The sequence below is a fragment of the Scomber scombrus genome, chromosome 4, assembly GCF_963691925.1.
Source record: "Scomber scombrus chromosome 4, fScoSco1.1, whole genome shotgun sequence".
NCBI lineage: Eukaryota > Metazoa > Chordata > Actinopteri > Scombriformes > Scombridae > Scomber > Scomber scombrus.
This window is the reverse complement of record NC_084973.1, coordinates 12,347,517-12,371,901: the sequence shown is the minus strand read 5'-3', so window position 1 is coordinate 12,371,901 and position 24,385 is coordinate 12,347,517. Positions and strand designations below refer to the sequence as shown.

The 24,385-nt window shown below is 41.8% G+C and overlaps 2 protein-coding genes across 4 annotated transcripts in view; one reads left to right on the top strand and one right to left on the bottom strand.

The window, feature by feature from the left end:
- Positions 1–127: 127 nt before the first annotated feature.
- On the top strand, positions 128–3,578 carry mblac2 (metallo-beta-lactamase domain containing 2). Of its 2 annotated transcripts, XM_062417729.1 has the most exons (4): positions 128–693; positions 1,970–2,184; positions 2,543–2,569; positions 2,659–3,578. In XM_062417729.1, the coding sequence occupies exons 1-4, from the start codon at positions 252–254 to the stop codon at positions 2,830–2,832; spliced, it is 858 nt and encodes a 285-aa protein (XP_062273713.1). In that variant the 5' UTR covers positions 128–251; the 3' UTR covers positions 2,833–3,578. The 2 variants fall into 2 exon arrangements, with proteins under 2 accessions (XP_062273713.1, XP_062273714.1); XM_062417730.1 differs by lacking the exon at positions 2,543–2,569 and having other exon boundaries at positions 2,659–3,574.
- Positions 3,579–3,983: 405 nt separating this feature from the next.
- The window catches only part of rtkna (rhotekin a), a 58,250-nt gene continuing 37,848 nt past the window's right edge, over positions 3,984–24,385 (bottom strand). For both annotated transcript variants that reach the window (XM_062417489.1, XM_062417490.1), the window contains exons 2-11: positions 13,411–13,672; positions 12,669–12,722; positions 10,917–11,034; positions 10,588–10,812; positions 10,347–10,441; positions 9,577–9,683; positions 9,258–9,389; positions 8,141–8,306; positions 7,889–7,993; positions 3,984–6,403 (exon numbers count right to left, since the gene is read on the bottom strand). In XM_062417489.1, coding sequence (XP_062273473.1) covers positions 5,688–6,403; positions 7,889–7,993; positions 8,141–8,306; positions 9,258–9,389; positions 9,577–9,683; positions 10,347–10,441; positions 10,588–10,812; positions 10,917–11,034; positions 12,669–12,722; positions 13,411–13,672 — 1,980 coding nt within the window. In that variant the 3' untranslated portion in view covers positions 3,984–5,687. The remainder of the gene's footprint in view (positions 6,404–7,888; positions 7,994–8,140; positions 8,307–9,257; positions 9,390–9,576; positions 9,684–10,346; positions 10,442–10,587; positions 10,813–10,916; positions 11,035–12,668; positions 12,723–13,410; positions 13,673–24,385) is intronic.

The window sequence follows — 24,385 nt, the reverse complement described above, 5'->3', positions numbered from 1 at the left end:
CCCCGCCCCGTGTGACGTTGCAGAATGCATGACGTATTCCCAACCAATAGGAGAACGCTTTAATGCTTTCGTCACCCACCTCCTCGGCCAATGACAGCGCTCTCCTCCTACAAGGGTGTGTCGGCGGCCACCATCGCGTTAACCTCAATGAAAACATTTCACCTGCAGCTAACAGCTCCGCTGCAAAACCGACTGACCCGACAGCAGCGCGACACCCGCATCAGCTGACGTCGACAAGTGCATGAACTGGGATGTCTGCAGCCGACTGGTACGCTCACAAATCGCTCGGAGACGGACTCTTCTGGATCCAGGAGCGATTTTACCAGTCAGAGAACCGGGCCAACATCTGGCTGCTCCGCGGCTCGCACCAGGACGTGGTTATAGACACGGGTCTGGGCTTGAGGAGCTTACCTGAATACATCGACGTCAAAAAGCTGCTGGGTGAGGATCCGCAGAGGAAGAACCCTCTGCTGGCCATCGCTACCCACGCGCACTTTGACCACTCGGGCGGTCTGCATCAGTTCCAACAGGTGGGCGTCCACAGCGCCGAGGTCGATGCCCTGGCTAACGGAGACAACTTCGAGACGGTCACCTGGCTCAGTGACAGGGAGATAGCCGAGGCCCCCAGTCCAGGATGGAGGGCAAGGCACTACAAAGTCAAGGCTGTTCAGCCCACACACATATTGCAGGAGGGTAGGTGGAGAGGTAGCCTTTGCAGATATGATCTATGCAAGGGGAGTGGATCTGTGATCAAAGAGCAGGTAGTAAGATCTAAATGCATTTCACTAGGGAGGAGCGTCACGGCCGATACCGGTGCCATTAGACGAGATTTAATGGGTATGCCTGGACTATGCCCACAAGAGGATGCTACTGCACAATGAATTTGGCAGACGACCAGACCATACCTTACACACACACACACACACACACACACACACACACACACACACACACGCACACGCACACACGCACGCACGCACGCGCACGCACACACACACATGACGCCATATGTAGCATCATCAATTTTATGATGAGTTTGCACATAGCTTATATACAGATAATGTTGTGTTTGACAGGGTTATTGTATGAATGCTTAATGCTTACATAGCCTTATTACCACAGCCAGGACTTATTACATAACAAGGGAGCTATACTAAGGCTGCAGAAACAGGTCATTTGTCAGCAGGGTGGGCCACCCTAAACAAACTGTATTGATAGTTTGTGAAACAATATTTGACAAGAAAAAGATCAGTTGTCTTGTTGGCAGATTTACTTTTTTGTTATGTGAGCTTGCAGAGCTACTTTATAAACCAGTATGCGGAGGGCTGAGATGCATTATGTGACTTTCAAGGGGGAAAAAGATGAAAGAACACAGAGACTGACTGCATACTTACACAAAGCATCACATGGAGTATTAATAACATCATTGCAGGGATTTAGCCATCACTTGTGCTGTCAGCAGATACATGTTCATATCAATCACAGACAGATTAAATTCACATTTGGCAACATTACATGTCTTATTAATTTCATGTTAACTGGTACACAAAGCTTATGTTATAGCTTTGGCCTCTAGAGTTTGGACCAAATTGCAGTGTAATAACTGCACCGTCAGTCAATACATAGACTTGTTCTGCTGTGTCAGAGCCCCTGCTGCAGTGCAGTTGGAAAATCTCATTGCTTAGTGTGTCAATTTCACCCTCCTGTCACACTGTCTGACTCATATCTGACCTGGACCAAAGTACTGATTATAAACTGAATGTCTTAGACTTTGACACTCATGGGGATTTGATCTGATGTGTGGAAGGCACAAATATAACTCTGGCTTAATTCCAGTTTACCAAATTATGAGGAACATAAGGATCTAGGATACGTATGTGAGTTTTATAATGGGGCAGCAAGTCATTGTGTTTGACACAACACTGTGTGAATTTAACTGAGGTACTATCTTTCCTTCCCTCCTCTCTAGGTGATGTCATTAATCTGGGTGACAAACAGCTGACAGTGCTTCACATGCCTGGTCACTCTCGAGGTAGCATCTGCCTCCACGACCGTGACAATAAGATGCTTTTCAGCGGAGATGTTGTGTATGACGGCGCCATGATTGACTGGCTGCCATACAGCCACGTCAGTGATTACATCAGCAGCTGTGAGCGTCTGGTGGGGCTGGTGGACAGTGAACAGGTAAAACTAAAACACACCAAAGTGAGGCCTTACCATTTAAGCTCATTAAGAAAACTACATTCTTTGGTCAGATTGACTGAGCTTCGATGGCAAAGTCTCCAATCCCATAATGTTAAAAATATTAGATTGTTAATACAATTTCAACACTTAATTGTACATCACTTTTATTAATCATCTCAATGACAGGGACATTCGAAAAAGTAGTCTTTTTATAAAAAAAGGGGGTAGAGTTCGCCATTTACCATGTAAACTGAAAGATGTACAAGAATCTGTTTTTCAGCTATTGGTACACTCTCTACCCTCTAAATCAGAGTGTTGTACCATCTACAGGTCAAGACAGATTTGATTTTTCCCACAGACATGCTGCTTGAGTGCCTCACAACTGGTAATTTAGTGCAATGTGAAAAGTGTGTGTTGTATGTACAATACATGCATCATTTGAAAAGTCAATTAACTGTCAAATCAATTTAACAGGTTGACCAAGTCCTCCCAGGACACTACAACACCTTTGGTGCCAAACGGCTCCACCGGATTGCATCCACATATATCAGCAGAGCTGGAACCTGCCCCGCAAAGTTCTCCACATTCGCCTGGAGTGCTCTGGCTGGTGTGGCGCTGCGGGCATCTAATCCACGGAGTGCCTGCTGATAAGAGGGGATCATGGAGCTGGAGAAAGCACAAGTGCAAAAAAACTATTGTATGAATATGGAGGACATCATGAATGGGTGATGATGCCCTAATTTATCTGTAACTTGATGTAACATTATTCATTTACTTGTGTAATCCAACAGAAATTATATAATTGCCAAACTTTCTGTAAAATGCCCCTATTGGGTTACATGAGTCAATAATCAGCATCATATGAAGCGTACAATATAAATATATTAGTGGATTCTGTTATATACTGATGAATATGAATTTATTGGGTTTAATATTATTAGATGTATGTTTTTATACTTTAAGCAGTTGTGATATTACTATAGCACAACAATGGTACAATTCAGCACCGAAAACAAAAAGCAGGGAGCTTTGGGTTCTCCTCTGAGACATTTGAAACACAGTCAATATGGCCATAGCATTTCTCTATGCATATTACAGGACTCAGTGAAGACTCAGCATCCACTACCTCCTATGTTTGTAACAGTGCTTTGTACTGCTGACTGATCTTTGGCTTTACTATCGAAACACTGACAATAAAGCCTCTGTTCTACCTACCTTTGGTGATGCTTCTGCAACAGAGACTGCAGCAGGCTCTATTGTGTTATGGAATTGTATCTTCAGTCGTTCACATAAGATGACATCTCCTATGGGATTTGTTGCAGGAGGGAAGAAGAGAAGCAGATCAGAATAGCAAAGAATACTGTACTATCCATCAAGTCTTTCAAGTTATTTGACTGATCTGACAGAAAGCTCTCCCACTGCAGTAAAAAGTCTACATAGTGGAGAAGAAAGAGTTTTCCTGAGCCAATTTTTCAAGTCTACTATACAGAATTAAAATAAAAAAGCAGTACAACTTTGTATTAAGGTGTTATAAGCAGAATGTCTTCATATATCTATGAAAATGTAAGATGCACAGTTGAAATTAATGACTATAGAGGATATTAAATGATTTTAACTTAATAGCTCTTACCACTGACAGACCTACCTTCATCTGGTGTAAAGTATTTATAGCAGATTTCCAAAGATGATATTTCATGCAGATAAGGCTCATGTAGACGTGAAGAAACGGAGGCAATTTTAAATTGATAAAACATTTATTATAATTAATGTTATATTATTTAAACATGAGATTTCCATATTTCTCACTTCATGTTCGCCTTCCAGGACGGCGTACATGCAGAACACAAAGCCTACTAACACGGGAAACTCTTGCAAGGTTATAACATTCATTGTTATCTATAGTCAAAGATCTGCACATCATCTGTTAACAATATAATAATCATAGCTGCATTTATAACAAAATCAATAATGTAACAAAAGACAAAGAGAGGAGGTTTATTTGTTAACTTATAAAAATTAAATTACAGTAACAAATGCTGTTTTCAAGCATTTGACAGTTTTAATTCTTAGTAGAAATGGTTGCCCAAGTTCTGAGCCCCAAGAGAGAAACTGTTACCATAATGAAGTCCACAGTAAACAACAGACAAAGAAGAGGAGGCTTTACTGCACTGACATGGGTCACCGACTTTCCTATTCCTAAGATTTCTTTTCACATGTTGTCTAAATGGCGATAACTAAACAAATTATACTGAGGTGGCAGTGTAAACAAACCATTTTTCTCTTAAAACCATGACCTAATGATTGACTAAAGAATAATTTCATAGAAAGTACAGCCACCATAAAGTAAAATGTTTCTGTGTTGCCTAACAGACATTAGATTGTTAAATGGTTCACATTTAATTGGACTTTCCAAAAGCAGTGAGGTGGTGCGGCAGAATCATACTGTAAGTATGGCTTGAGCTTTCAGTAATACACAAGCTTTGGTTTGATTTAGTTTGTTCTAGGGTTCTGAGTATGTCAGCGGTGATATCCTGTCAATAGTGTGCAGAGACCAGAGCAGAGATTTTTTACCCTGAAGAGATCACAGTAATAACCAGTACAGTAAGTAGGAGCACTTGCATTAAGTTAAGCTTTCACCAGATTCATTGTTGAAATCATCTGAAGTAGTTCAACATCTTAACTGTAAGTCAAATCATGCAAAAAAAAAAAAGAGAAAACAATAAACAAAATGGTGCATAGTAATTTTAGAAGAACCTCAAAGATGATATTTCATGTGGATATTAGATGATAAGTACACTGAAGTAGATATCACAGTACAGGAAAAAGACATCAACTCTTCCCTCCACACTCAACAGTTTTTAACATTTAAAAATACTTTTGACTGATTACATCACATCTTGCATGTCCATCTCACCACATGCTTGCTAGCTTTTATAGCATAAACACTGCAAACCTTCGCTTAAAATAAACAAAGCATCCAGTCAAAAATACTGCTAGTGCATTAAGAGAGATGACCTTGAAATAACATTTGCAAAGCCAGGATGGCTGACGTAGATGACAAATAAAAACATTTCCAGTTGCAGAATTTGATTTCAAAGACAGAGAATAGGCCTAGTGTGGTTTAGTGTGTGTTTATTGGAGAAAGTCCTTAGTTCTTAGCATTGCTGTCTCCCAAGCAGCATGACCCATCATTTCCCAAAGCAGTGTACCTCCTATTTAGTTTTGGACCATCTTCTGTTTTGGGGCAACCCTGCAAAGAGTCGCCTGCAGTGATTGTCACCTGTCTTTTATGTTAGAAGACATTCCAGTTTGCCCCAAAGGGGTCTTCCATGATCCATCCTCAAACAGGAGGCAGGCTTGAGGCAGCTTATCCTCCTCAGGGCCGTGCATGTGGCCTAGCAAATTGCCTGAGGTTGGTTCACATTATGTTAAGCCAGTTAAACCATGGTTTAATGAGCACTGTTGCCTTTCGGGCAGTGTAATTTGTCTTTCAGAAAACAAGTTCACACCTGGCTTTGGAGCCAGTTGCGAGGATCAAGTCTGGCCCTGAGGTTCCTGAGGCTGCGTCGAGCCGGGGAGGGCCTTGAGAAGGGAGCCCCCTCAGAAGACTCAGGGCTGTGGCTGCCCTCACTGGTGCTGGAGCTGTTGCTGGAGGTGGAGCTGGAGCAAGAGAGTGTGGTCTGCGTGCTGCGCTGTGACAGAGGTGAACGAGAAGAGATGGGAAGTGGGGTGAGCAGCGAGGAGGTAGGAGGCTGGCAGGGGCACTGGTAGGTCCCTCCTCCTCCATAACCCCTCCCACGGAGGGTGCTGAGCTTAGCATCCAGCGACAGAGTGCGTGGCCTTAAGCGGGAGGGGGAAGATGACAAGAGAGAGAAGTTTGAAGAGGGCTCAGGCCAGCCATGGTGGTGAGAGCAGGGACTGGTGCTGCAGTGGCTGTCGCTGTCTGAGGTCAGACTCGCATCTGAAGACAGCAGACCCAGCTGTGGGCAGCGATGAGGGCTCACAGGGCTCCGGGGCAGTCGATGAGGGGTGCAGGGACTGTGGCCAGACAGGCGAGAAGTGCAGGGATGAGGGCGACCAGCGCTTTTGGGGTTGTTCTCCTCAAACACAGACATCCAGGTTGGAGAAGTGCCCAGCTGGTTGCGGAGCTCCAGCTCCTGCATCCTCCGAGCCAGGATGTCTGACACAGTGCAGCTAAGGTCATCCGATGACTCAATAACTGCAGAAGAGATGCAGCAAAACTCATTTTTACTGCTATACATCTTGAGCTTGAGCACAGATTTGGAAGTATTTAAATCCAATTTGGTTTGGATTCAATCTCAGATTTCAGCTTTTTAGAGCAGGTCAGGACTTTCTTACCATTTAAAAAATAAATCTGGCAATTCAGTTTTGATTTAAAATGTATTTTAATGTTGTTTCTTACTAGTTATTTATGTCACTAAGACATGGATTTGGGAATATTTTGTTCACAATGTGTGTATTCTGAATGGATTTAGATATGTCTGCAGATCATGAAATCAAGTTTTAAAAGAATGTATGCATTTTTTGTTGCCCTTCAAGTAGGCTTTGTAATTTGCCTTTAATATTATAATATGTTGTATACTTGTGCCGAATAAAAAATAAAGGTACACTACAAACTTATTACTATTTAGTCAATTTTGATCCAGCTCATTATGTAATTTTGGTTTTACAACATATTGCAACATACAATAGTCAAAGAGATTTAGAATTTAAAGACTTCAAATCTGAATGTGTCTTAATGTTGGTTATTTATTAATAAAGAACAATGACAAAAACAAAATGATTCTATCTTGTAATGTTTTTCTGATTAGACTCACTATCAACCAGATGAGACTGATCCTGGATGTGCAATACATTCAGGACTGCAACATTTACCACAACATAATATATACAGGCCCTATTCCTGTTACTTCACCTGTCGTTGTAATAGGATGAGAGCAGAGCACGAATCTCAGCAGACACAGCATTATCCTGCAGCAGAAGACCCTCACAGGAGGGTGTGGCAAGGGGGGCTGCCAGAGGAGGCGATTAGGAAAACCAAGAGGGAGGTTGGCAAGACAAAAAGGGTGGAGTGGATAGGAAGTATGCAACAGGTGGAGTGCAGTTTTTTCATATGTTGATAAGAAAGGAAAATGTATGAGTATGTATGTGTGTATGAGTGTTCATTAAGGAAATTAATATTGAGACATGATGCGAGAACAAAAAAAGACCCATTCAAGGATAAAGATGATTCATCCGTTATAATTTAATAGTGAAAGTTGATGAAAAATGTAGTGATGATCATGAATAATGTAAGAGGATACAGGAAATAATAAAGAAGGACAAAAGGGACAAAGCCAAGGAGTGATGGATTTAGGACACACAAGGAAAATTGAAAAGGACAAAGAGGAACAGAGAAACAGAAGACAGAGAGTGAGTCAGCGTGTCAGAGATAAGACCCATTCTATCTACCGTGCAGAGAAGTAAAGCAGAGTGTGAGTTTGAGATATCGGAGAGGAAATTTTAATTGTGACAGCATCTCTCATGCGCAAAGACACGAGGAATCAAAGCTGCAAACAGTCACATGCAATGCAAGACATTTCTTTAGTGTTCTTTCCCTGCGTTCTCTAGCTGTTGCTAAAATGTTCTTTAATTATATCTAGAATGTTAATTACATAGTGTTAAAATCAGAGAGAGGTCTTACCCATTTCATGATATAGCGAACCCTGTTTTGGTGTGACAGGGGCTGGTTTCCTAGGTGATGGCAGCTCAATTTTCATTAAGTCATCACAGCACTGCTTCCATTGGCCTGTATGTTGGAGACAAACTGTCATCTTCAACGAACCAAGACGTATATTACAAAATACTACATGTCCTTGCACCTCTTATTATTTATGAGTATGTAGTGGTTGTAAATCAAACACACTTCCTGTGATATAGCATAGCAAGTACTTACTCATGTCATAGAAATGTTGCCAAAAGGCCTCCATCCACCGGTGCGTGTCCTCGCGGCTGTCTGTTGTTAGCGTGTGTGTGACCTCCTCACCTCCGTACTGATTACTGATACAGATATTCTGAACTTTACTGTGAAGGTCTTTCTCTGACGCACGTATTCTGGTCTCCTGAAAAATGGGAGGGACAAAGAATACAATCATCTGCCAAAAAATGACTACAATCAGGGATGAATGCCATTACTCCTGGATGAACAAAACCGTGTGCTGCAACAAGTGATCATTATAGCAGTTGTAATTCTAAGTCCCCACTGACAATAAGCCCTCACTAATAAAGCTACTAATTAGTCCTCTTCCAAACCATTCCCCTTCAGCAATTATCCAACAAAAGGTGCAGACTCCCAATTCCCACCTTCTTGCTCTACTCCAATTGTGTTCAAATATGTTCACAACCACTAGATGGCAGTGTTGTTCCACTCATCAATTTGTCACACTGCTCTCCCCTTTCCCTTCTCTTTAGACAGCTGACAAAGTATCATGCAGGCCTGATCTGACTGACTTAGCTCCAGGTCAGCTGTGTGTTAAGGGTCAGAGGCTACAAAAGACTGAATGAGTCACTACGGAAAGAATGAGAAGCCCCATAGGCATCAACTCACTTTTTTGCCTGGAAAAATAGGAGGATGAGAGAAATCTGATTTCTGATTGGATGGGGCAGACTGCTTTGTCTTATTGTGTTTGGAAAGACTTGAGATGATACTGGAGAGACTCAGTTTTTAAATCTTTTAAGCTTTTAATCCAGACATACATGCTCTGAGCAGCTCTACTGAGGCAACTGAGGGAACAGTGCCTTGCTCAAGGGCACATTTACAATAGTTACTTGAAGAAGTCATGTCTTACTTATTTTATTTTATTTTTCTGGCTCAGAATCCACCATTTGGCTGAAGATTGAAACTGGCAGCAATCCACAAGGTCACTTCCTTAATATCTAGTCTGTTGATGCCTAAGGTGTTACCAAAAAATACACAACTATATGTGTTCTGTACAGGTGGATCAATCTCTGGAGATGGAGCTTTTTACTTCATTTCAGATAGTATTTCCATTTTTTACGACTCCTTTGCTGACCTTGTTGATGGCAATGGTGAAAGCTGGCTCAACATTGGCCTCCACATCTTCTTGCCGGTGGAAGCAGGAAAGGCTTGTTCCTTTCAGAACAGCATACACTTTTGTCCAACTCTGAGGGTCAGCTCCCAGCTGCTGTGAGGTAGAATGAGAGATCAGTTGAGCGAAGAGAAAACGATATAAAAAAACACATCAAGAGTTGGCAACATAAGATGGGAAAGGAGAAGTGGAGGGGGAGAAAAGCAGAGAAATAAATCAGGGCAAAAGCCAAACAAATATTGAGAGAAATAGTCCCAGACACTACACACATCTCCCAACTTACCTTAACTTTCAAACATCCACTGATCATCTGTTGGGTCATACAGTGAGGCTGAGCTGCAAGGCGGCAACACATACTGCCATAGAGCGGCAGCCAATACGAACACTCTTCTATAAGGGGAGATGGATGAGGAAAAATAAACAACATTAATAAATCAAAAAAATCCCAAGGCATTCAAAATTCACACACAAACATTATTCTCATGATTCTACACACACACACACACACACACACACACACACACACACACACACACACACACACACACGCGCGCGCACACACACACACGCGCACACACACACACACACACTTCATCCTAACATTACAGTGCCCCCCTTTAACCCATAATACACGCCACTGGGGTGTAAAAGACTGGCAGCTGCAGGGACTGTCATGAAGTGCAGCAATGCAACTTTACAGCAGTCTGAAGGGCCAATGAATAAAACACTAGGGGCCTGTCTGTCTGAGGGTCTGGACCCTTGTTAGCCCACATCATTACAGCTTTACACAGCAGTCGCATCACTAGCACAGCCTTTTATTACTGTGACCTTGACAATGGCTGTCTGTCAGAGAACATGAGAGGACAGACAGGAAGGGGAAGGAGGAAGAGGAGAAGGAGGAGGGGGTGGGGGAAGATGGTTGATTAGAATGCAGGGAGGAGACGGAAGACAGTGATAAGTGGGAGACTGCTAAAAAAAACCAGACAGATGGCTGATTTGGCAGAGAAAAGAGAAGGATGGTGAGGAGACAGATTGATGGAGGCTGCCACTCACCGTTGCCTGAGATGGTGAGGTCATGTGTGCGAAAGCTGTCTTGGACGTGTGACAGTGACAGGGTGGTATGAGCTAAGAGGTGGTACTTGGGGCCCCTGTCAAGAGAGTGGGCAGAAATTATTTGATGTTTTATAGCATGCATGTTATCTCTCAAACATGTTACTTTTCTCTCTATTCTCGCTCTGTTCTTTATCTATCTGGTATAAAGTGTAAACTAGTTCATATTTCAAAGCAAACTTACGGTACAGAGGGAACTGGAAGCAGAAGGGGAGCAGCCCCCCCGTTGCTCACAGGACTGCATGGCCCTGGCTCCATGGCTGCCCGGAGTTTCTTCCCAGCTGATCGACCCAGTGAGGAGCTCAGCTTGCTGGCTAGTTTCCTGGGTGTGCTGCCTGCAGAGTAGTCATCCTCCGAGCAGCAGCTGTACAGCTCAACACGCAGCTCAAAACCTGGGCTGGCTTCACTACTACGAAAGGACACACAAATGATGACTATGACTACCGGTCACAAGTATGTGTTTTCTTTAACAATGAAAGATTATGTTGCTTTGTGGTTATAGAGTCCACTTACAATACGATGGTGTTGTCAAAGCAAATATCGGTCAGTGTCCGGTCCACTATCACCATATCTGTGTCAAAGATCTCTCCTCCCAGCTGCAGAAGGCAGAACACTGCACATCGATGTAGTTCTACAAAGGAAAAGGTGAACAGGCAGGGCAAAAGAGGACAGAGAAAAAAAACAACAGAACAGAAAAAAAGAAATTTAGTGTAACAAAGAAAAACAATATCTGTTAAACACCACCTCAGCTTTGATTCTGCTGCATTACTTCAGGGCAAGAGAGGACATATGACCTGAGTAGTTAAGAGCAATCTCAATGGCCAGCTGTGCTAAGAATTCCTATGAAGCACTATTAGCTGTTTTGTGGTTGAAACCAAAGCACAATATCTATAATGGTGCAGCAGTCAATCAGAGCTGCATAACAATCCTTTGCCTCCTATATGTATTATAAAAAAATATCTCAGGGAACACAAATGCATTGTATAGAAACTGTAACATTCTTTTGGGGGAAATCTTCTTAATTAATATGGGAAATTTAGAAAATCTGTCAAGAGGCAAAACCATCATATCCATAAGTATGGAATCATATCTAGGGTGTTGCTGGTCGACTACTTTTTCTTCCCTTGTAATTCAGATGATCATTTTGCCACTTTGCATAAGAATTGAAGGTTACAACTGACAAGGATGAAAGAGGAGGTCTGTTCCTCCTTATGCGCTTCCCTGTCAACCTCACATTGACACTAAATATTCAAACTTATTATTCCAAGTATGAGCTCAACACTTTACTTTAAAATATGAGTGGATATGTGAGAGAAAAGCATGCTTTACCTCCCCCATGCCTCTTGGGCTCAGTTTATGTCTCAGTGTGCTTAATGACCTTGACTAACAGCCTCATTAAGCTTTGTTAAGAGTCTACTACCTGTCTCCTGAGTTCATTTATATGCACAGGTCATGCAGATTAATACTATTCATGTTGCCAGGGGAGAGAATGAGCACTGAGACTTCTATAATGACTGCATGTGAGTTAACCCACATTGACTCTATCAAGAGGAGGAGGGATAGCCAAAAGTCAATCTTAAGATTATATGCTGTTGTATTATCAGTGCGCTGTTGGATTCAGAGACGTAAAAACATTTAAATATGACCCAGTTCACAGCACAAAATACTAGAGAAGTTCCTTAAATGCATTTCATTTGTTTTCCCCTTATAGTATTCTTTGTCCTACTAATAATGACCCAGTTCAGTGCCTGAGCACTGCTGCTTTGCAGACACAGGAGGCAAAGCCAAAAGGACTAGGCAGTGGGTCAGGTTGTGCTGCCAGGAGTTTCTCATGTCTAAAAAAAGAAAAAAAAATCAGTTCCTGTAAAATACAGAGAAATCTGGAAAGCTGCAACAGATTGTAATGATCAGCTCCAGGAACTGTGCTATGTACCCTGTATAAAAATGCCATGCTGTATTGTCTGTCTGCAGAGTTCAGTGAGTTTCCTTGGTCAGCATATTTTTTAAATATGAAACTTAAAGTCCACATCTGTGTTTCACCCTCTGGCCAATGATAAAGGTGATTTTTGTTCTGTAGTCAGAAGGAATCCCATACTCACTCCTCTGATTATACAAGGCTTTCACACAAGTTCAGATTTTGAATTGCACATTTGATAACCACGTACCACTTCCTTCAGATATGGCTCATTAATAAATACTACAGCCATAAAACATTAATAAACTACCAATGGAATTCTTCGCACACATACAGAAGTGGCTCCTCACCTCCTTTGTTCTTGAAGTACTCTGTGTCTTTCCACATGAGAGGGATACGAAGATCTGTAAAGACATTAGGTAGGGGATTAGACCACAAAAATGTTAATTGTCCAACTGATATGTGTGTGTCTGAGTCTCTGTGTGTGTGTGTGTGTGTGTGTGTGTGCGTGTGTGTGTGTGTGTGTGTGTGTGTGTGTGTGTGTGTGTGTGTGTTTTGCATGTGTGTGTGTTTTGCATGCTCTCCAGCTGGGTACCAGGAATACAGAAAGTACCCACATGAACCTCAATTCACAAACACACATGATCCCAGCCCCTCAACTCATTAATATTTATTTCTTTACATTCACAAACCTAATAAAATGACAACTACAACAACAACAACAACAACATGTCACCCCTACTGTCATGCTCCCTGGCGTGAATTATCTCTGCCATGTGTCCATGAGACAAACAGAGCAGTTTCATAATCATTCATCTGACTGTCCTCTTTCATTTTGTGATGGGCAGCATCTGCAAGTCACCACGTTCACTGCGGTCAATAAACAGAGAATCAAACATCCTCTAATAGGGAGAGAGAGGAAGCTGGATCTCAGCTTGTGCCTGACGAGCTCTGCATTTAACTATAACGCTAAAGGGATGGCAGAGATTCTTGTCTTTTTTCTTTCTTATTGCAGTCTTTTGAACAATTGCTTTTCAGTAATTCTTCAAGGTATGGCCTTTTCATAAACATGCACTAATATTTGTAACTTGCCTGAGATGGCCACTTTTCCTTTGCATGGGAGTCTGTCGTCCATCGGTCCCGCATCTGACGACCTCCGTGTTACCTTCTGCATGACCTGAGCTTCCTTCATCCTCTGCAGCTCTGACATGTAGGCCATGATACGGGTGCTGCAGGTTTGCAGGCTCTTCGCTGCCTCCAAAGCCTGGTCTCTCTGTGAGCAGGCAGCCAGCAGTTTGCAGGCTCCATCGCGCATCCGGATCTCATGGTCGATTTTTTTCTGAATGTCACTGTCCTGCAAGGAAATAGTGGAGAGAGGGGAAAAAAGAGTGTAAGGTGGGACATCCAGTATTTAATGACAGATAATTACACTTCTGAAAAGTAAATAACAGGCATGACTTCTCTGATAGTCATACGAAGAGGGGCATTTTTGGCAAGAACAGGTGAAATATTGATATGGAAGTGAGATTAAACAAGAGAGTGACTGTCTGCTGTAGATTTAAGCTCTCTTGTGGATACATTAGTGACGTGTGTCTCTGAAAGCACTTCAGAGTGTTCACTGGTGTATGTGAGTGTTGGCACAGACAATATTCAAGCACATTGCCTTTTGCCCTCTCACCACAGAGCCCACCCCCCACTGAGCAGACACGTAGATGCTGAATCATTTAGTGCAAACTTAATCACCACACACACACACACACACACACACATATAGAGAGAGAGAGAGCAACACATCTCAAGTGTAAGAATAAGGAATTAAGCTGTCAAACACTGAACATCTGTAGCCTGACTGAGAAACCCCAGATACACCAACACATGCACACACAAACACAAACTACTACTACTACTACTACTACTTGCCTATTCTAACCCTACCCTAACCATGCTTTAATCTTAAACCAAGTCATAACCCTAAAATGTAATGATTTAGGTCATAGGGGCTTGCGTTGTGTTCCTCGTAAAAGTAAGGCCAGGACAAGGGGACTTTGCACACACTACCTATTTGTCAAGCATTGCTGTTTTAAGTCTATTGTATAGTTAAGGCCATATAAACTAATTTCCATTGCATCCCATATCAAAGACAGCCATCCTGTCTGATTAATAAGACACTTACGTATGCATGCATGAATACAAACACATAAATACGTGCAGACAGTAAAGGTTCCTGAATCCCAAACTGTCTGGTTCTCTCCTCCTGGGAGAGAGGTGATGCTGTCCAGAGGTAAAACAAATCCCTAAGTCCCAATTCTCTCTGTCAGCAAAACAGAAATACTGGATACATGAACTTTAAAACAGACAGAGGACAGAGAGTAGACAGAAGGGGGAAGAACTAACATATAAGGTGAGAGGGATGAGGGGCAACACAAAACAATCCAGGAATCAAGTAAAAACAAAGCCGGGCTGACCCTGAGTGTTGGTGGCAGCATTTTATTTCCAACTACAACACCTCTGAATCATTTGCACATCAATTACTTATTGATCAGTAAAGATGTCTTTAGAGGACTGGTTAAACAAATTAGGAAAACACTGTGTTTACCTGGTGTTATAAATTAATGAATGAACTAATAAACAGCGTGATTCATCTGGCTATCTGCAAGAGAATGTGTGTGTAGGGTTGTACGCATGCTTGTCCTCTTCTGTGATACATTAGCAAGCTCACACTCTACCCACAAATATTCTCTAATGCTCCCTTTGCCCTTCTTCCCCACCCCACTCCCTGCCTGATAAATGCACCTTCCCCTCCTCTACTCTGATATTTCTCATTTATCTTCTCTCTCTCGCTTTCTCTCTGCCTGATTCTTATGAATTTTTTATTCCTTTGATTTAAGCTTTTATACTTTCCCTGCTCATTTTCTTGCGCCTTCGCTCACACTCCGTTCCACTTCACTGTCCTCAATCGGCTTTTCTTTCTTTTCTGCACCCATTCCTCCTTTCTACCTGTTTCTCTCCTTGCATGAGCCCCACACTATGTTCGAAAGAGGTTCAGCGGGAGAGGAATGAATGCGGTTTGGACACACATTTGGATACAGACACTTGCCTGGATGTAGCGCCCTTCAAAATGAGGTTTCATGCAATTCTCGATTAACCACTGTATCGGAAAAAATAACTTGCTTCTTAGGATGCAACCACACTGGTTCTGCATGGTGGTGAAAGCTACACTAACAGCTGTAAATCATACATAAGATCAAAATATACTCCCTCTACCAAACCACTACAACATTAAAACCCTGTCTGACATGCATTACAGTATCACCAGCTACAATAACATGTACTGACATTAGAAGGACGGAGGTGATTATTTGCAGATTTCTCCTTACAAACTCTGCCCGAGTGAATAACTATCAGACACAGTATGATCGAGTGTATTTATACTGATGAAGATAATAATCAGTAGAGCTCACAAAGTCGAAACTCACTGGATATGTTTAGCACAATGTACTGTAGCTACATAAATATACTTGTGATTAAATAAACACTTTCACTGACTAAGAAACAATTACAGTCCTCTTGACTGCAAAAGAAAGGAATTTAGAGCAACAATACAAACATAGATAGCAGTTAACTACTGGATGTCTAAGAGGGACAAATAGAGAATTTAAGTTGTTTGTGTATGAGAGTTGATGTGGTTTTCTTTTATCTAAGTGTCTGCTTTTTGGAAAGAGAGAGAGAGTGAGTAATTTTAACTGAGAATAGAGGGAAAACAGAGGAGACACACCCAAACTTGCATTTATGTTTTTGATTTTTTTTGCACTAGGTACCACTAAGGTGTTGTTGTAAAATGATTTCAAGAAAAGAACGTTTGAAGCTTTGAACTATCAACCCCCTGGCAAAACCAGAAATACCACCTTGCAGTTGCAGTTTACATCTATATCTGTCCAGTGAATAATTTCCAGTAAGAAACATGCCGTCTTCACTTAAAGACTGTGAAACTTTGTCATAAATAGCATATGAATTCTTGAGTTACAGCCAAAAATGTGTTTTGTGAGGTCACAGTGATCTTAACCTTTGACCACAAAATTCTAATTAGTTCATCCTCAAGTCCAAGTGGACTTTTGTGCCAAATTTGAAGACATTCCCTCAAGGTGTTCCTGAGATGTCACTTTCACAAGTATGAGATGGACATGCGGACTGATTGACAGACAACCTGACAACATAATGCCTTTGGACACGGCTGTCACTGGTACAGAGGCATAAAAGTATTTCTGTTTGTAGAATATACATCTTTAATACATGAATCTTAGTACCTCTAAGGAAGACACACAAGATTCAGTGCTTGAAAAAATGATTTGATACATTCATTACTTGATCAATGAGAACATGATTTTATATCACTGCAAATTGACTTTGGATAAAAAAGAATTGTGAAACTCTAGTTAATACTTGATTCATGAAATGAATGAAATGTAAAAATAATGAAAATGTTTCATTATCATCATCATAATCATTTCTTGTTTTTGACATTTTATATATCGAGCAATTAATACGTTTGTTGACAAAAGGGCAAAAAATGGAATCTATGATATACAGAGAAAAGAGAGAAAGCCCAGCTCAGGCTGTGTCCAAATGTCCTTGTCAATGGTGGCACCACAAACCATGCTCCACGCATCACTGCCTCCGAGGCTGGCGAGTCAACTTTGAAGGAATGCACACACATGCATACACACGCATACAAACACACACACACACACACACACACATATATATATATATATATATATATATATATATATATATATATATAAAGATACCACAGTCCAGTTCCATGCAGTCGGTCTTAAGAGTGACCTGCTAGGAGGAGGTCCTGTATTTATAGCAGCTAAATTAACAGGCTTCTCCTTCAGGGGATCTCAGAATAGAAGACAAGCAGCCTAATTCTAACTCTAATCTATGTGTCTGGGAGTATGTCAGGCTAACTGAGTGCAACAACCTGTTATAAGCACTCAAGGAAATAATAGGGTAAAGCCATCAAACAACACAGCGTACAAACAGACAACAACAGGCAGGACAACATGTCTAGAAAGGATGATAAACTAATTTTCTTCTTATGATCTTTCACACAGACAAACACACACACACACACACACACACACACACACACACACACACACACACACACACCGAACACACACGCACAGTGTCTTCAAAGTGGCAGGTGTTAGACCGGTGGGCAGTGCCAGAAAGGCTGCCTGTCTGTGATGGTGGCAGTGTGGAATTGCAGCCAGATAGAGGGTGAAGGAAGGGTGGATCGGCGACAGGGATGCAGTGCATGTAGAGTATCAAGCAGATACACTGAGGAGGGCTGGCACTGTCAAAGAAAACAATGGGGGACTTGAGGAGAAGAGAGGGGGAGTGAAAAAAAGGAGATATGAGTCGAAAAGGCAAAAAAGGCCTGGGTGGAGCTTGCGAAGCAGTTGCAGAGAAAGGGAGTAAACTGTATAGAACAAAAGAAAAAAGGGACTGCAAGAAAGAGTATAGAATAAGGGGATGAGAAGCAATGAAGGAATGGTTAGGAAGACAAGTAGGAGGTTTGGGCTTGTAATAATGATGACGCATTATGACAAAAAGCAAAAGGGATGGCAAAAAAGAGGTGGCAACCAGGCAATGAAGAAACAAAGATTCTACAAAAAGAAGAAAGATGGTGGAGGGTTCTTTATGAGCAAATCTTCTCCCAAGGTAATGAAGCATAACGCTCTGTAAATGAGCAGGCATAGAAATAATTGGGAGAGAAAGTGCCTTTTTTTCCCAGGCGGGAACAAACCGAGGGCACATAACGACAAGTGTGTCTCTCCAAAACTTCACAGTTACACTAACGGCTAAAGACAGGAAACTTCAAAATGACATTACGCCAATTTACTCAGAGAGTTATAGCAGAACTTACATTAACCGATTACTTTTGCAACATTTAATTCATAAGTTTCTGTGTGAAATCATAAAGATTGTAGAGCAGGTTGGCCATTGATTGCAGGGTTGGTAGTCTGATCACTGTCCAAATGTTCCACAAGGTGACAAATACATTTTTCAAAAAACACTGAAATATTAAATGAAGATTTGCGTCTAACAACATGATACATTTTGAAGGCCTCATTGTATGACGTAAACAGTATATGCATAATGCCACTGTAACCTTTCAGCAGGTAATTTAATTCCTCAGTAGATACCAGATGGTCACTTCCCCTGTCACCTCTCTGTCCCCGTCTGGCCGTGTGTGTTGATCCTCACTTGTGTGTCTGTGGGTGTGATCACAGAAACACTAACACACAGACGCTGGTTGGGGATTTGACGCCGCTGCAGATGGTGTGTAATGGTTTGTTTACGATGTGTTGTTCTGCATGAGTAGGCTTTCCTGTTCAGATCGCTGACCCTTGACCTCTGACCTCTATCCCTGACAAGACCAGACGGCTGCAGTTACAGCATGGAATTAGTCCATGGGGTTCGGTTTAACAGAATGGGCATTAAAACCCTCAAGAAACAACATGTTGTGATTTGTTTGTACAGCAGAACTATATTAATTTAAAACAACTGGGGATTGAGGTTGCAGAGGGGAGACACAGAAGTTATATACTAGTGTTTAAATTACTGTACAAAATTACTTATGTTAATTATTCTGAAATTCATTGTGGAGCCAAAAGCAGAGAGCACATTTGCATCATTAAATACTCATTTCAGAAGTCAACTTACAGCTTTTTAGCCATGCTAGCAGCCATCCTGGAAGGTAAGTGTATATAACTTTTGAAACCAACAATTTGACATTCACAGCCACTTCACGCAGCAATTGGTTAAGAATGTGGAGGTGAGGAAGTAGTCAGGGTTATTTCAGTTTTCACAACTATTTCTGTCATTTCTAATGTGAACAGCTAAGTGCAACACTATGAATGCTTTCAAGGAGAGACTGCCTGAAAATGTGGACCATTATCCCCATTTTTAAAAAATATCAACAACTGAATTCATCTAAACAAAGCCACTAGCCTAACTGTAGATTACAGTGCTAACACATGCACAGTAATGTCCTGCACAGTCAGATACAGGTGCACAGCCATCTAACATTAATATTCATACCTATAGAAAAACTGTTCTTCTGCTTGTCCTCCTCCATAAGGATGTCAGAGGTCAGAGCTATCTACAGTGCAGGAGGAGAGAATTCAGAAGTACCTTCACTCTCTAAAGTTAAAGGCTCCTCTAACCCATTATACATCCCAGCTTGTCTTTTCTAAGGTCATTTTTTTGAACAAACAAGATGCCACAGCTGACTGAAAACCCACAAGAGTTGGATGGACACAGTACGAAAGAGGCTGGTAGAAAAGCAAGAGGGGAGAGTTCAACAGTGGAGTATAATGACCGCAGGACTGAAGCACACTCAGACCAAAAGGCAAAAGTCTTGTTCACTTATTCACACAAAACAGAAATGTAGAAAAAAAATACACAAGCTTGCTCACACATAATCTGTCAATCTTTATGGCTAGAGACACAAAGATTGACAACAAATGTGCCCTGATTCTTTTTCCACAGACACACATATGCAAACCAAGAATTGCAAATTCTTGACCACTCCCATATTGGGACTTTACTGACCAAACTGCTGGCTTTCAATTAACCAGCCACAACTATGCGTCTCGCCTTCCTCTCCACCCTCTTCCGCTACTCTCCCTCTTGCTCACCCTTTTCCTCTCCCACACCCAGAGCACAGTTGCAGTTAAAGATGTAGGGAGGAGTTGAGAGTGCAATAAAGTGTGAAAGAGGAATGATGACAGGAGGGGGAAAAAATCAATGACAAATTAGCTGAAGAAGAGCTGAGAATGAGAGAGTAGGAAAATGAGAATTAAGGCAGAAGTAAGGGAAGAAAGATGGAGAAAGAAAGAGCTGGCAGAGTGTGGATGGAAAGGGAGGGGCTGCTAGGATCTCAGAGAAAAAGGCGTTTAAGCAGACTGTAAGTGACAACACATGTCACTGTCATGCAGAGAGACACATATAAGCATTACAGAAATGCATAATGATTTACAGAAGACATAGCCTGGAGTCAGATTTGGAGAAAACAAAAAACAAACAACAGAACGAAAAACCCAAAGTACTCAAAAACAATGATCCATTCACCCACAACGTCCCTTCCAGTGTTTCAGACTGCACATGCTGCTGGAATGCCAACAGGGTAAAGAACAGAAAACAGTGGAGGGAACTGGTTTCATACTGGTCATGGAAGACAGAGGGGGTTGGGGCAGGGAGAGTGGGCACAGAAACAGTAACTGGGTGGAGTGTTTGCATTAGCCTTTTACGACAGAAAAGCCAGCTACATAACAGTCCATGCCTGATCAGCGCCAACACACACTTCACACACACACACACACACACACACACACACACACACACACACACACACACACACACACACACACACACACACACACACACACACACACACACACACACACACTGCTAGGGCCTTCTCATATGGCACAAAGCACCTGTGTCCCCCAGTCTATAGGTGCCAACATGCTGATGTCATCATTGGCGTGATCTCTATAAAGTTTCAACAGTACTTGCTCTTAAAGCTGGAACACTGTGAACTCTCCCCCCTCCCGACAGCTTATGCATTCAATTATTCAACGACAATAGAGACTGTTTCAGCTCTGTGTGCATGGGAAAATGTGTGTATCTGCGCGAGTGCTCGTGCACATCGTGCCTGTGTGTGCGCGTGTGTGTTCAAATGACTTTGCAGCCAGCTGTTCTCACACAAAAGGCAGAGTGTTATAATGCAGCTGGGTCCTGGCACAGGGGGGGGGGGCACAGCAGAAAATGCTAAAGAGATACATTTTATATGTTTTGTGTACTAAATAATGTTTTATATAGATACAGGAAGCAACTGAATATGTGTGCATGCAAGCGAATCAGCCCATACTAGTTGTGTGTGTGCACTTTAATTTGCAAGTGCATTTGTATTTTTTGGCTGCTGGCCCTATGAGGAGCAACACTGGAGTAAATTTCAAGCTATAAAACAAATTTGTTTAGAGCTACAGAAGAGCACAGGGAGCTTAGAGTCTGCCAAGCAGTGATCACTTCAACAATTTATAGGCACACTAAAGCTTGATGGCTCTTACACGGCTGTGAACACTCAACATAATACACAGCGTCTGCATTATCATATAGTAGCACAGTGGGAACCGGGAGAAGCAGCAGGCAGGCAAACCAAACTGCAGACCCATTTGAAGGCGATGCATAGATAATAATACAAGGAAGTGTGATTACACCTGTGTGTGTGTTAATATATCTACTGTATAACTGTGTGTGTGGTCCCACAGCATATAACAAACAACAGGCCTGCAGAGTATAGATTTATGCAACACTAGGTGCAAGTTCCAGAGCATAGAGTCATAAATAACTGTGGGCTGGAAAAGAGCTACACATTGAACCTGCAGGGTAGTTTATTATGAGTAACAACACCACAAAAACACTAATAACAACAGGACCCCCACGTGCTCTTCTTCCATCTCACATCTAAGAGGACCAGGGGGAGAAAATAATGCTATGTTCAGATGTAAACTGCATTATAAATCCTCTTGGAGTGGTAGAGCTGAATCCCAAAATGGTAAAATCAAAATGTATTGTATATCTCAAAGTTCCGAGCAGTGTGCAAAATGTTGAAGGAAGTACTGAATCAGAATGCTCACAAAATCTATTTGCAAGAAATGTGATGGTAATAATTCTGCCTTTGAGTATTTTTGCCATATTTGTTTGATGTTTCACAGCTTTAAAGTTAAGATAGCAGCTTTCACAGCTTCTGAGAGGGTCAGGGACCAAAAGGGAACCAAACGTGCCACCGAGCAGCTTCCTCTTCCAATCATACGGTAATAGACATACCCTAATGACAGTAATTGGCAGACCTGACTGTCTGGGGACTGTGAAAGGCAATTAATGAATTAAGAAACACACACACAGCAATACTGTAATCTCCTCAGTGAACTTTTCTAGCACAGAAAGTGTTGTGCCCTGCAGGCAGGGACACAGCAACTGACTATTATACAAGTTGATACTGTATTATTACCTGATTAGCCAGCTTTTCCTGTAAGCCAAAAGCCCATGCAGAGAATGGAGAAAAGGGTTTAGGAAGGAATGGGTATGAAGCAGGTCTTTCTAAGCCACTGATCAAACACTGCTGTGATCTCTCTAAATGAGAGCACTCTGCTAGTACATCCCTAAGTGGGGAGATGTGGTAAAGGGGATTTAATCACATTAAAAGATACACATAAAGCTAAAGAGTACGGATGTGACATTGTAATCCACTCTGCGCCGGAATTTTTTCATATCATTACAGCCTGTTCTTTTTCTAACACATCAAATTACTGTTTGAAGAGAGGCGTTGCGCTGTGAACGGAAGTTGGCCATGTCACTTATTACTAAAGATGATATGGCTGTGAAGGCCTAGGCAGTTCATATGGCACCACACTTTCTCAAAGTAAAAAAACTAAACTTTCTAAAAAGAAAAACACAGAAAATAATTTCATCTGAGTCTCCAAACAAATTCAGTGTGTGTGCAAGTGTCATGTTGACTGACAGTTCTCTGTGTGACAAGTTGCCTCACACCTCTGGTAAACATGCGGGACAGGAAGGGGGGAGGCACTGAGGGGAGTAGGACACAATGACAAGCCATGGCTTCCATCTCTGCAGGTTTTCTAGGCTGGCAGGCCAAATGTCTAAAAAGATGTTCTCTATCTCATTCACATTTTTGCCTGTGTCAAGAATATCGTGATTGTTGACGTAGTGTTTTTCAAAAGTCCTTTAGGTTGCATGTTTTCAGTTTTCTCCATGTGACTTGCAAAAGCACCTTGACATAGCATGGATAAATGAAAAATGCACAAATCTTGTATTGAAATGACTACATTAACATTTGGTCACATCACTGTTTTTGCAAAATTAATTGACAGAAGCAGGTTGAACGTCGACAGAAGAAACACACTTAATAGAGTTCCTCTTTAAACATATGGTATTAGGTGACCTTTCAATCAACAATAAGATGTATAGAAAGTATGTATGATCTATGGGATCTGGTGTGACAGACTTCATTGTGACTAGTGTGGGAGAATAGGGACAAATGGCAGATGACAAATAGCTAAAGGGACAAAGGGAGGATGTGGAGTGCAAGAGGTCACAGTGTCACTGTCTACTGAAAGAGAGTGGCATCCCTGCTGGGTCCCGTAGCATTAAGCTCCTTTTCTACCATCTATAGTGGGGTGAGGGGTGGCCAGCTACAAACTCACACAATCCCCATCCTAACACTTGCTGTGCAACACACTGTAACACATTTGTAAATCTCTAATTAGTTGACTTTTGCAAATAAGCACACCCAAACCCCCTGCTGATTAACATTTTCAACAGCCTGACACCATTTCTGTGACACATACACACACAGTCTCAGTAATCCCAGGCTTTCATCCTTGTCTGAATCAGGATGAGGAAATCAGTGCTAACTAGCTCAGCCGGCCTAACTAGCACTTAAGCCTGCCAAACTCTCCTGTTGTATTTTACCTCAGCTCTCTTTTCTATACATATACACTCAGAGGTGCAGTTGAATCCTAACAGTTCAATCACCATACAGTTTGAATAGGGACATTTCTCCTCAGTTTCTATCCACATGATAGAGGGCTAAAAGCACTCTCTAAACACTCTTGAACAGATGGGCCAAATAGAGCTTTTATAAGATGCTTACATATGATTGTCATGTGATCAACTTTCCATAAACAACCTTACACAATCAAGCACTGTGTTTACCAGATGGTGATAGCAAATCGACACATTGTTGTTTTCCCAACTTGAGTGAAGGATTGATGTGGAGGATGAAGTTTTTGTTGGTGTTGTGTTGGCAACACTGGCAACTACTTTTAAGAAAGTGGCATCCATCATTCATCATATGTATATAAGTATAGATATCCATCTGTACCCAACTTGTTTTTATTTATACTGAATAAAAACATGTAATTTCCAGTGATGTCAATAGTAATGTGACTGGCAGTATCACAAG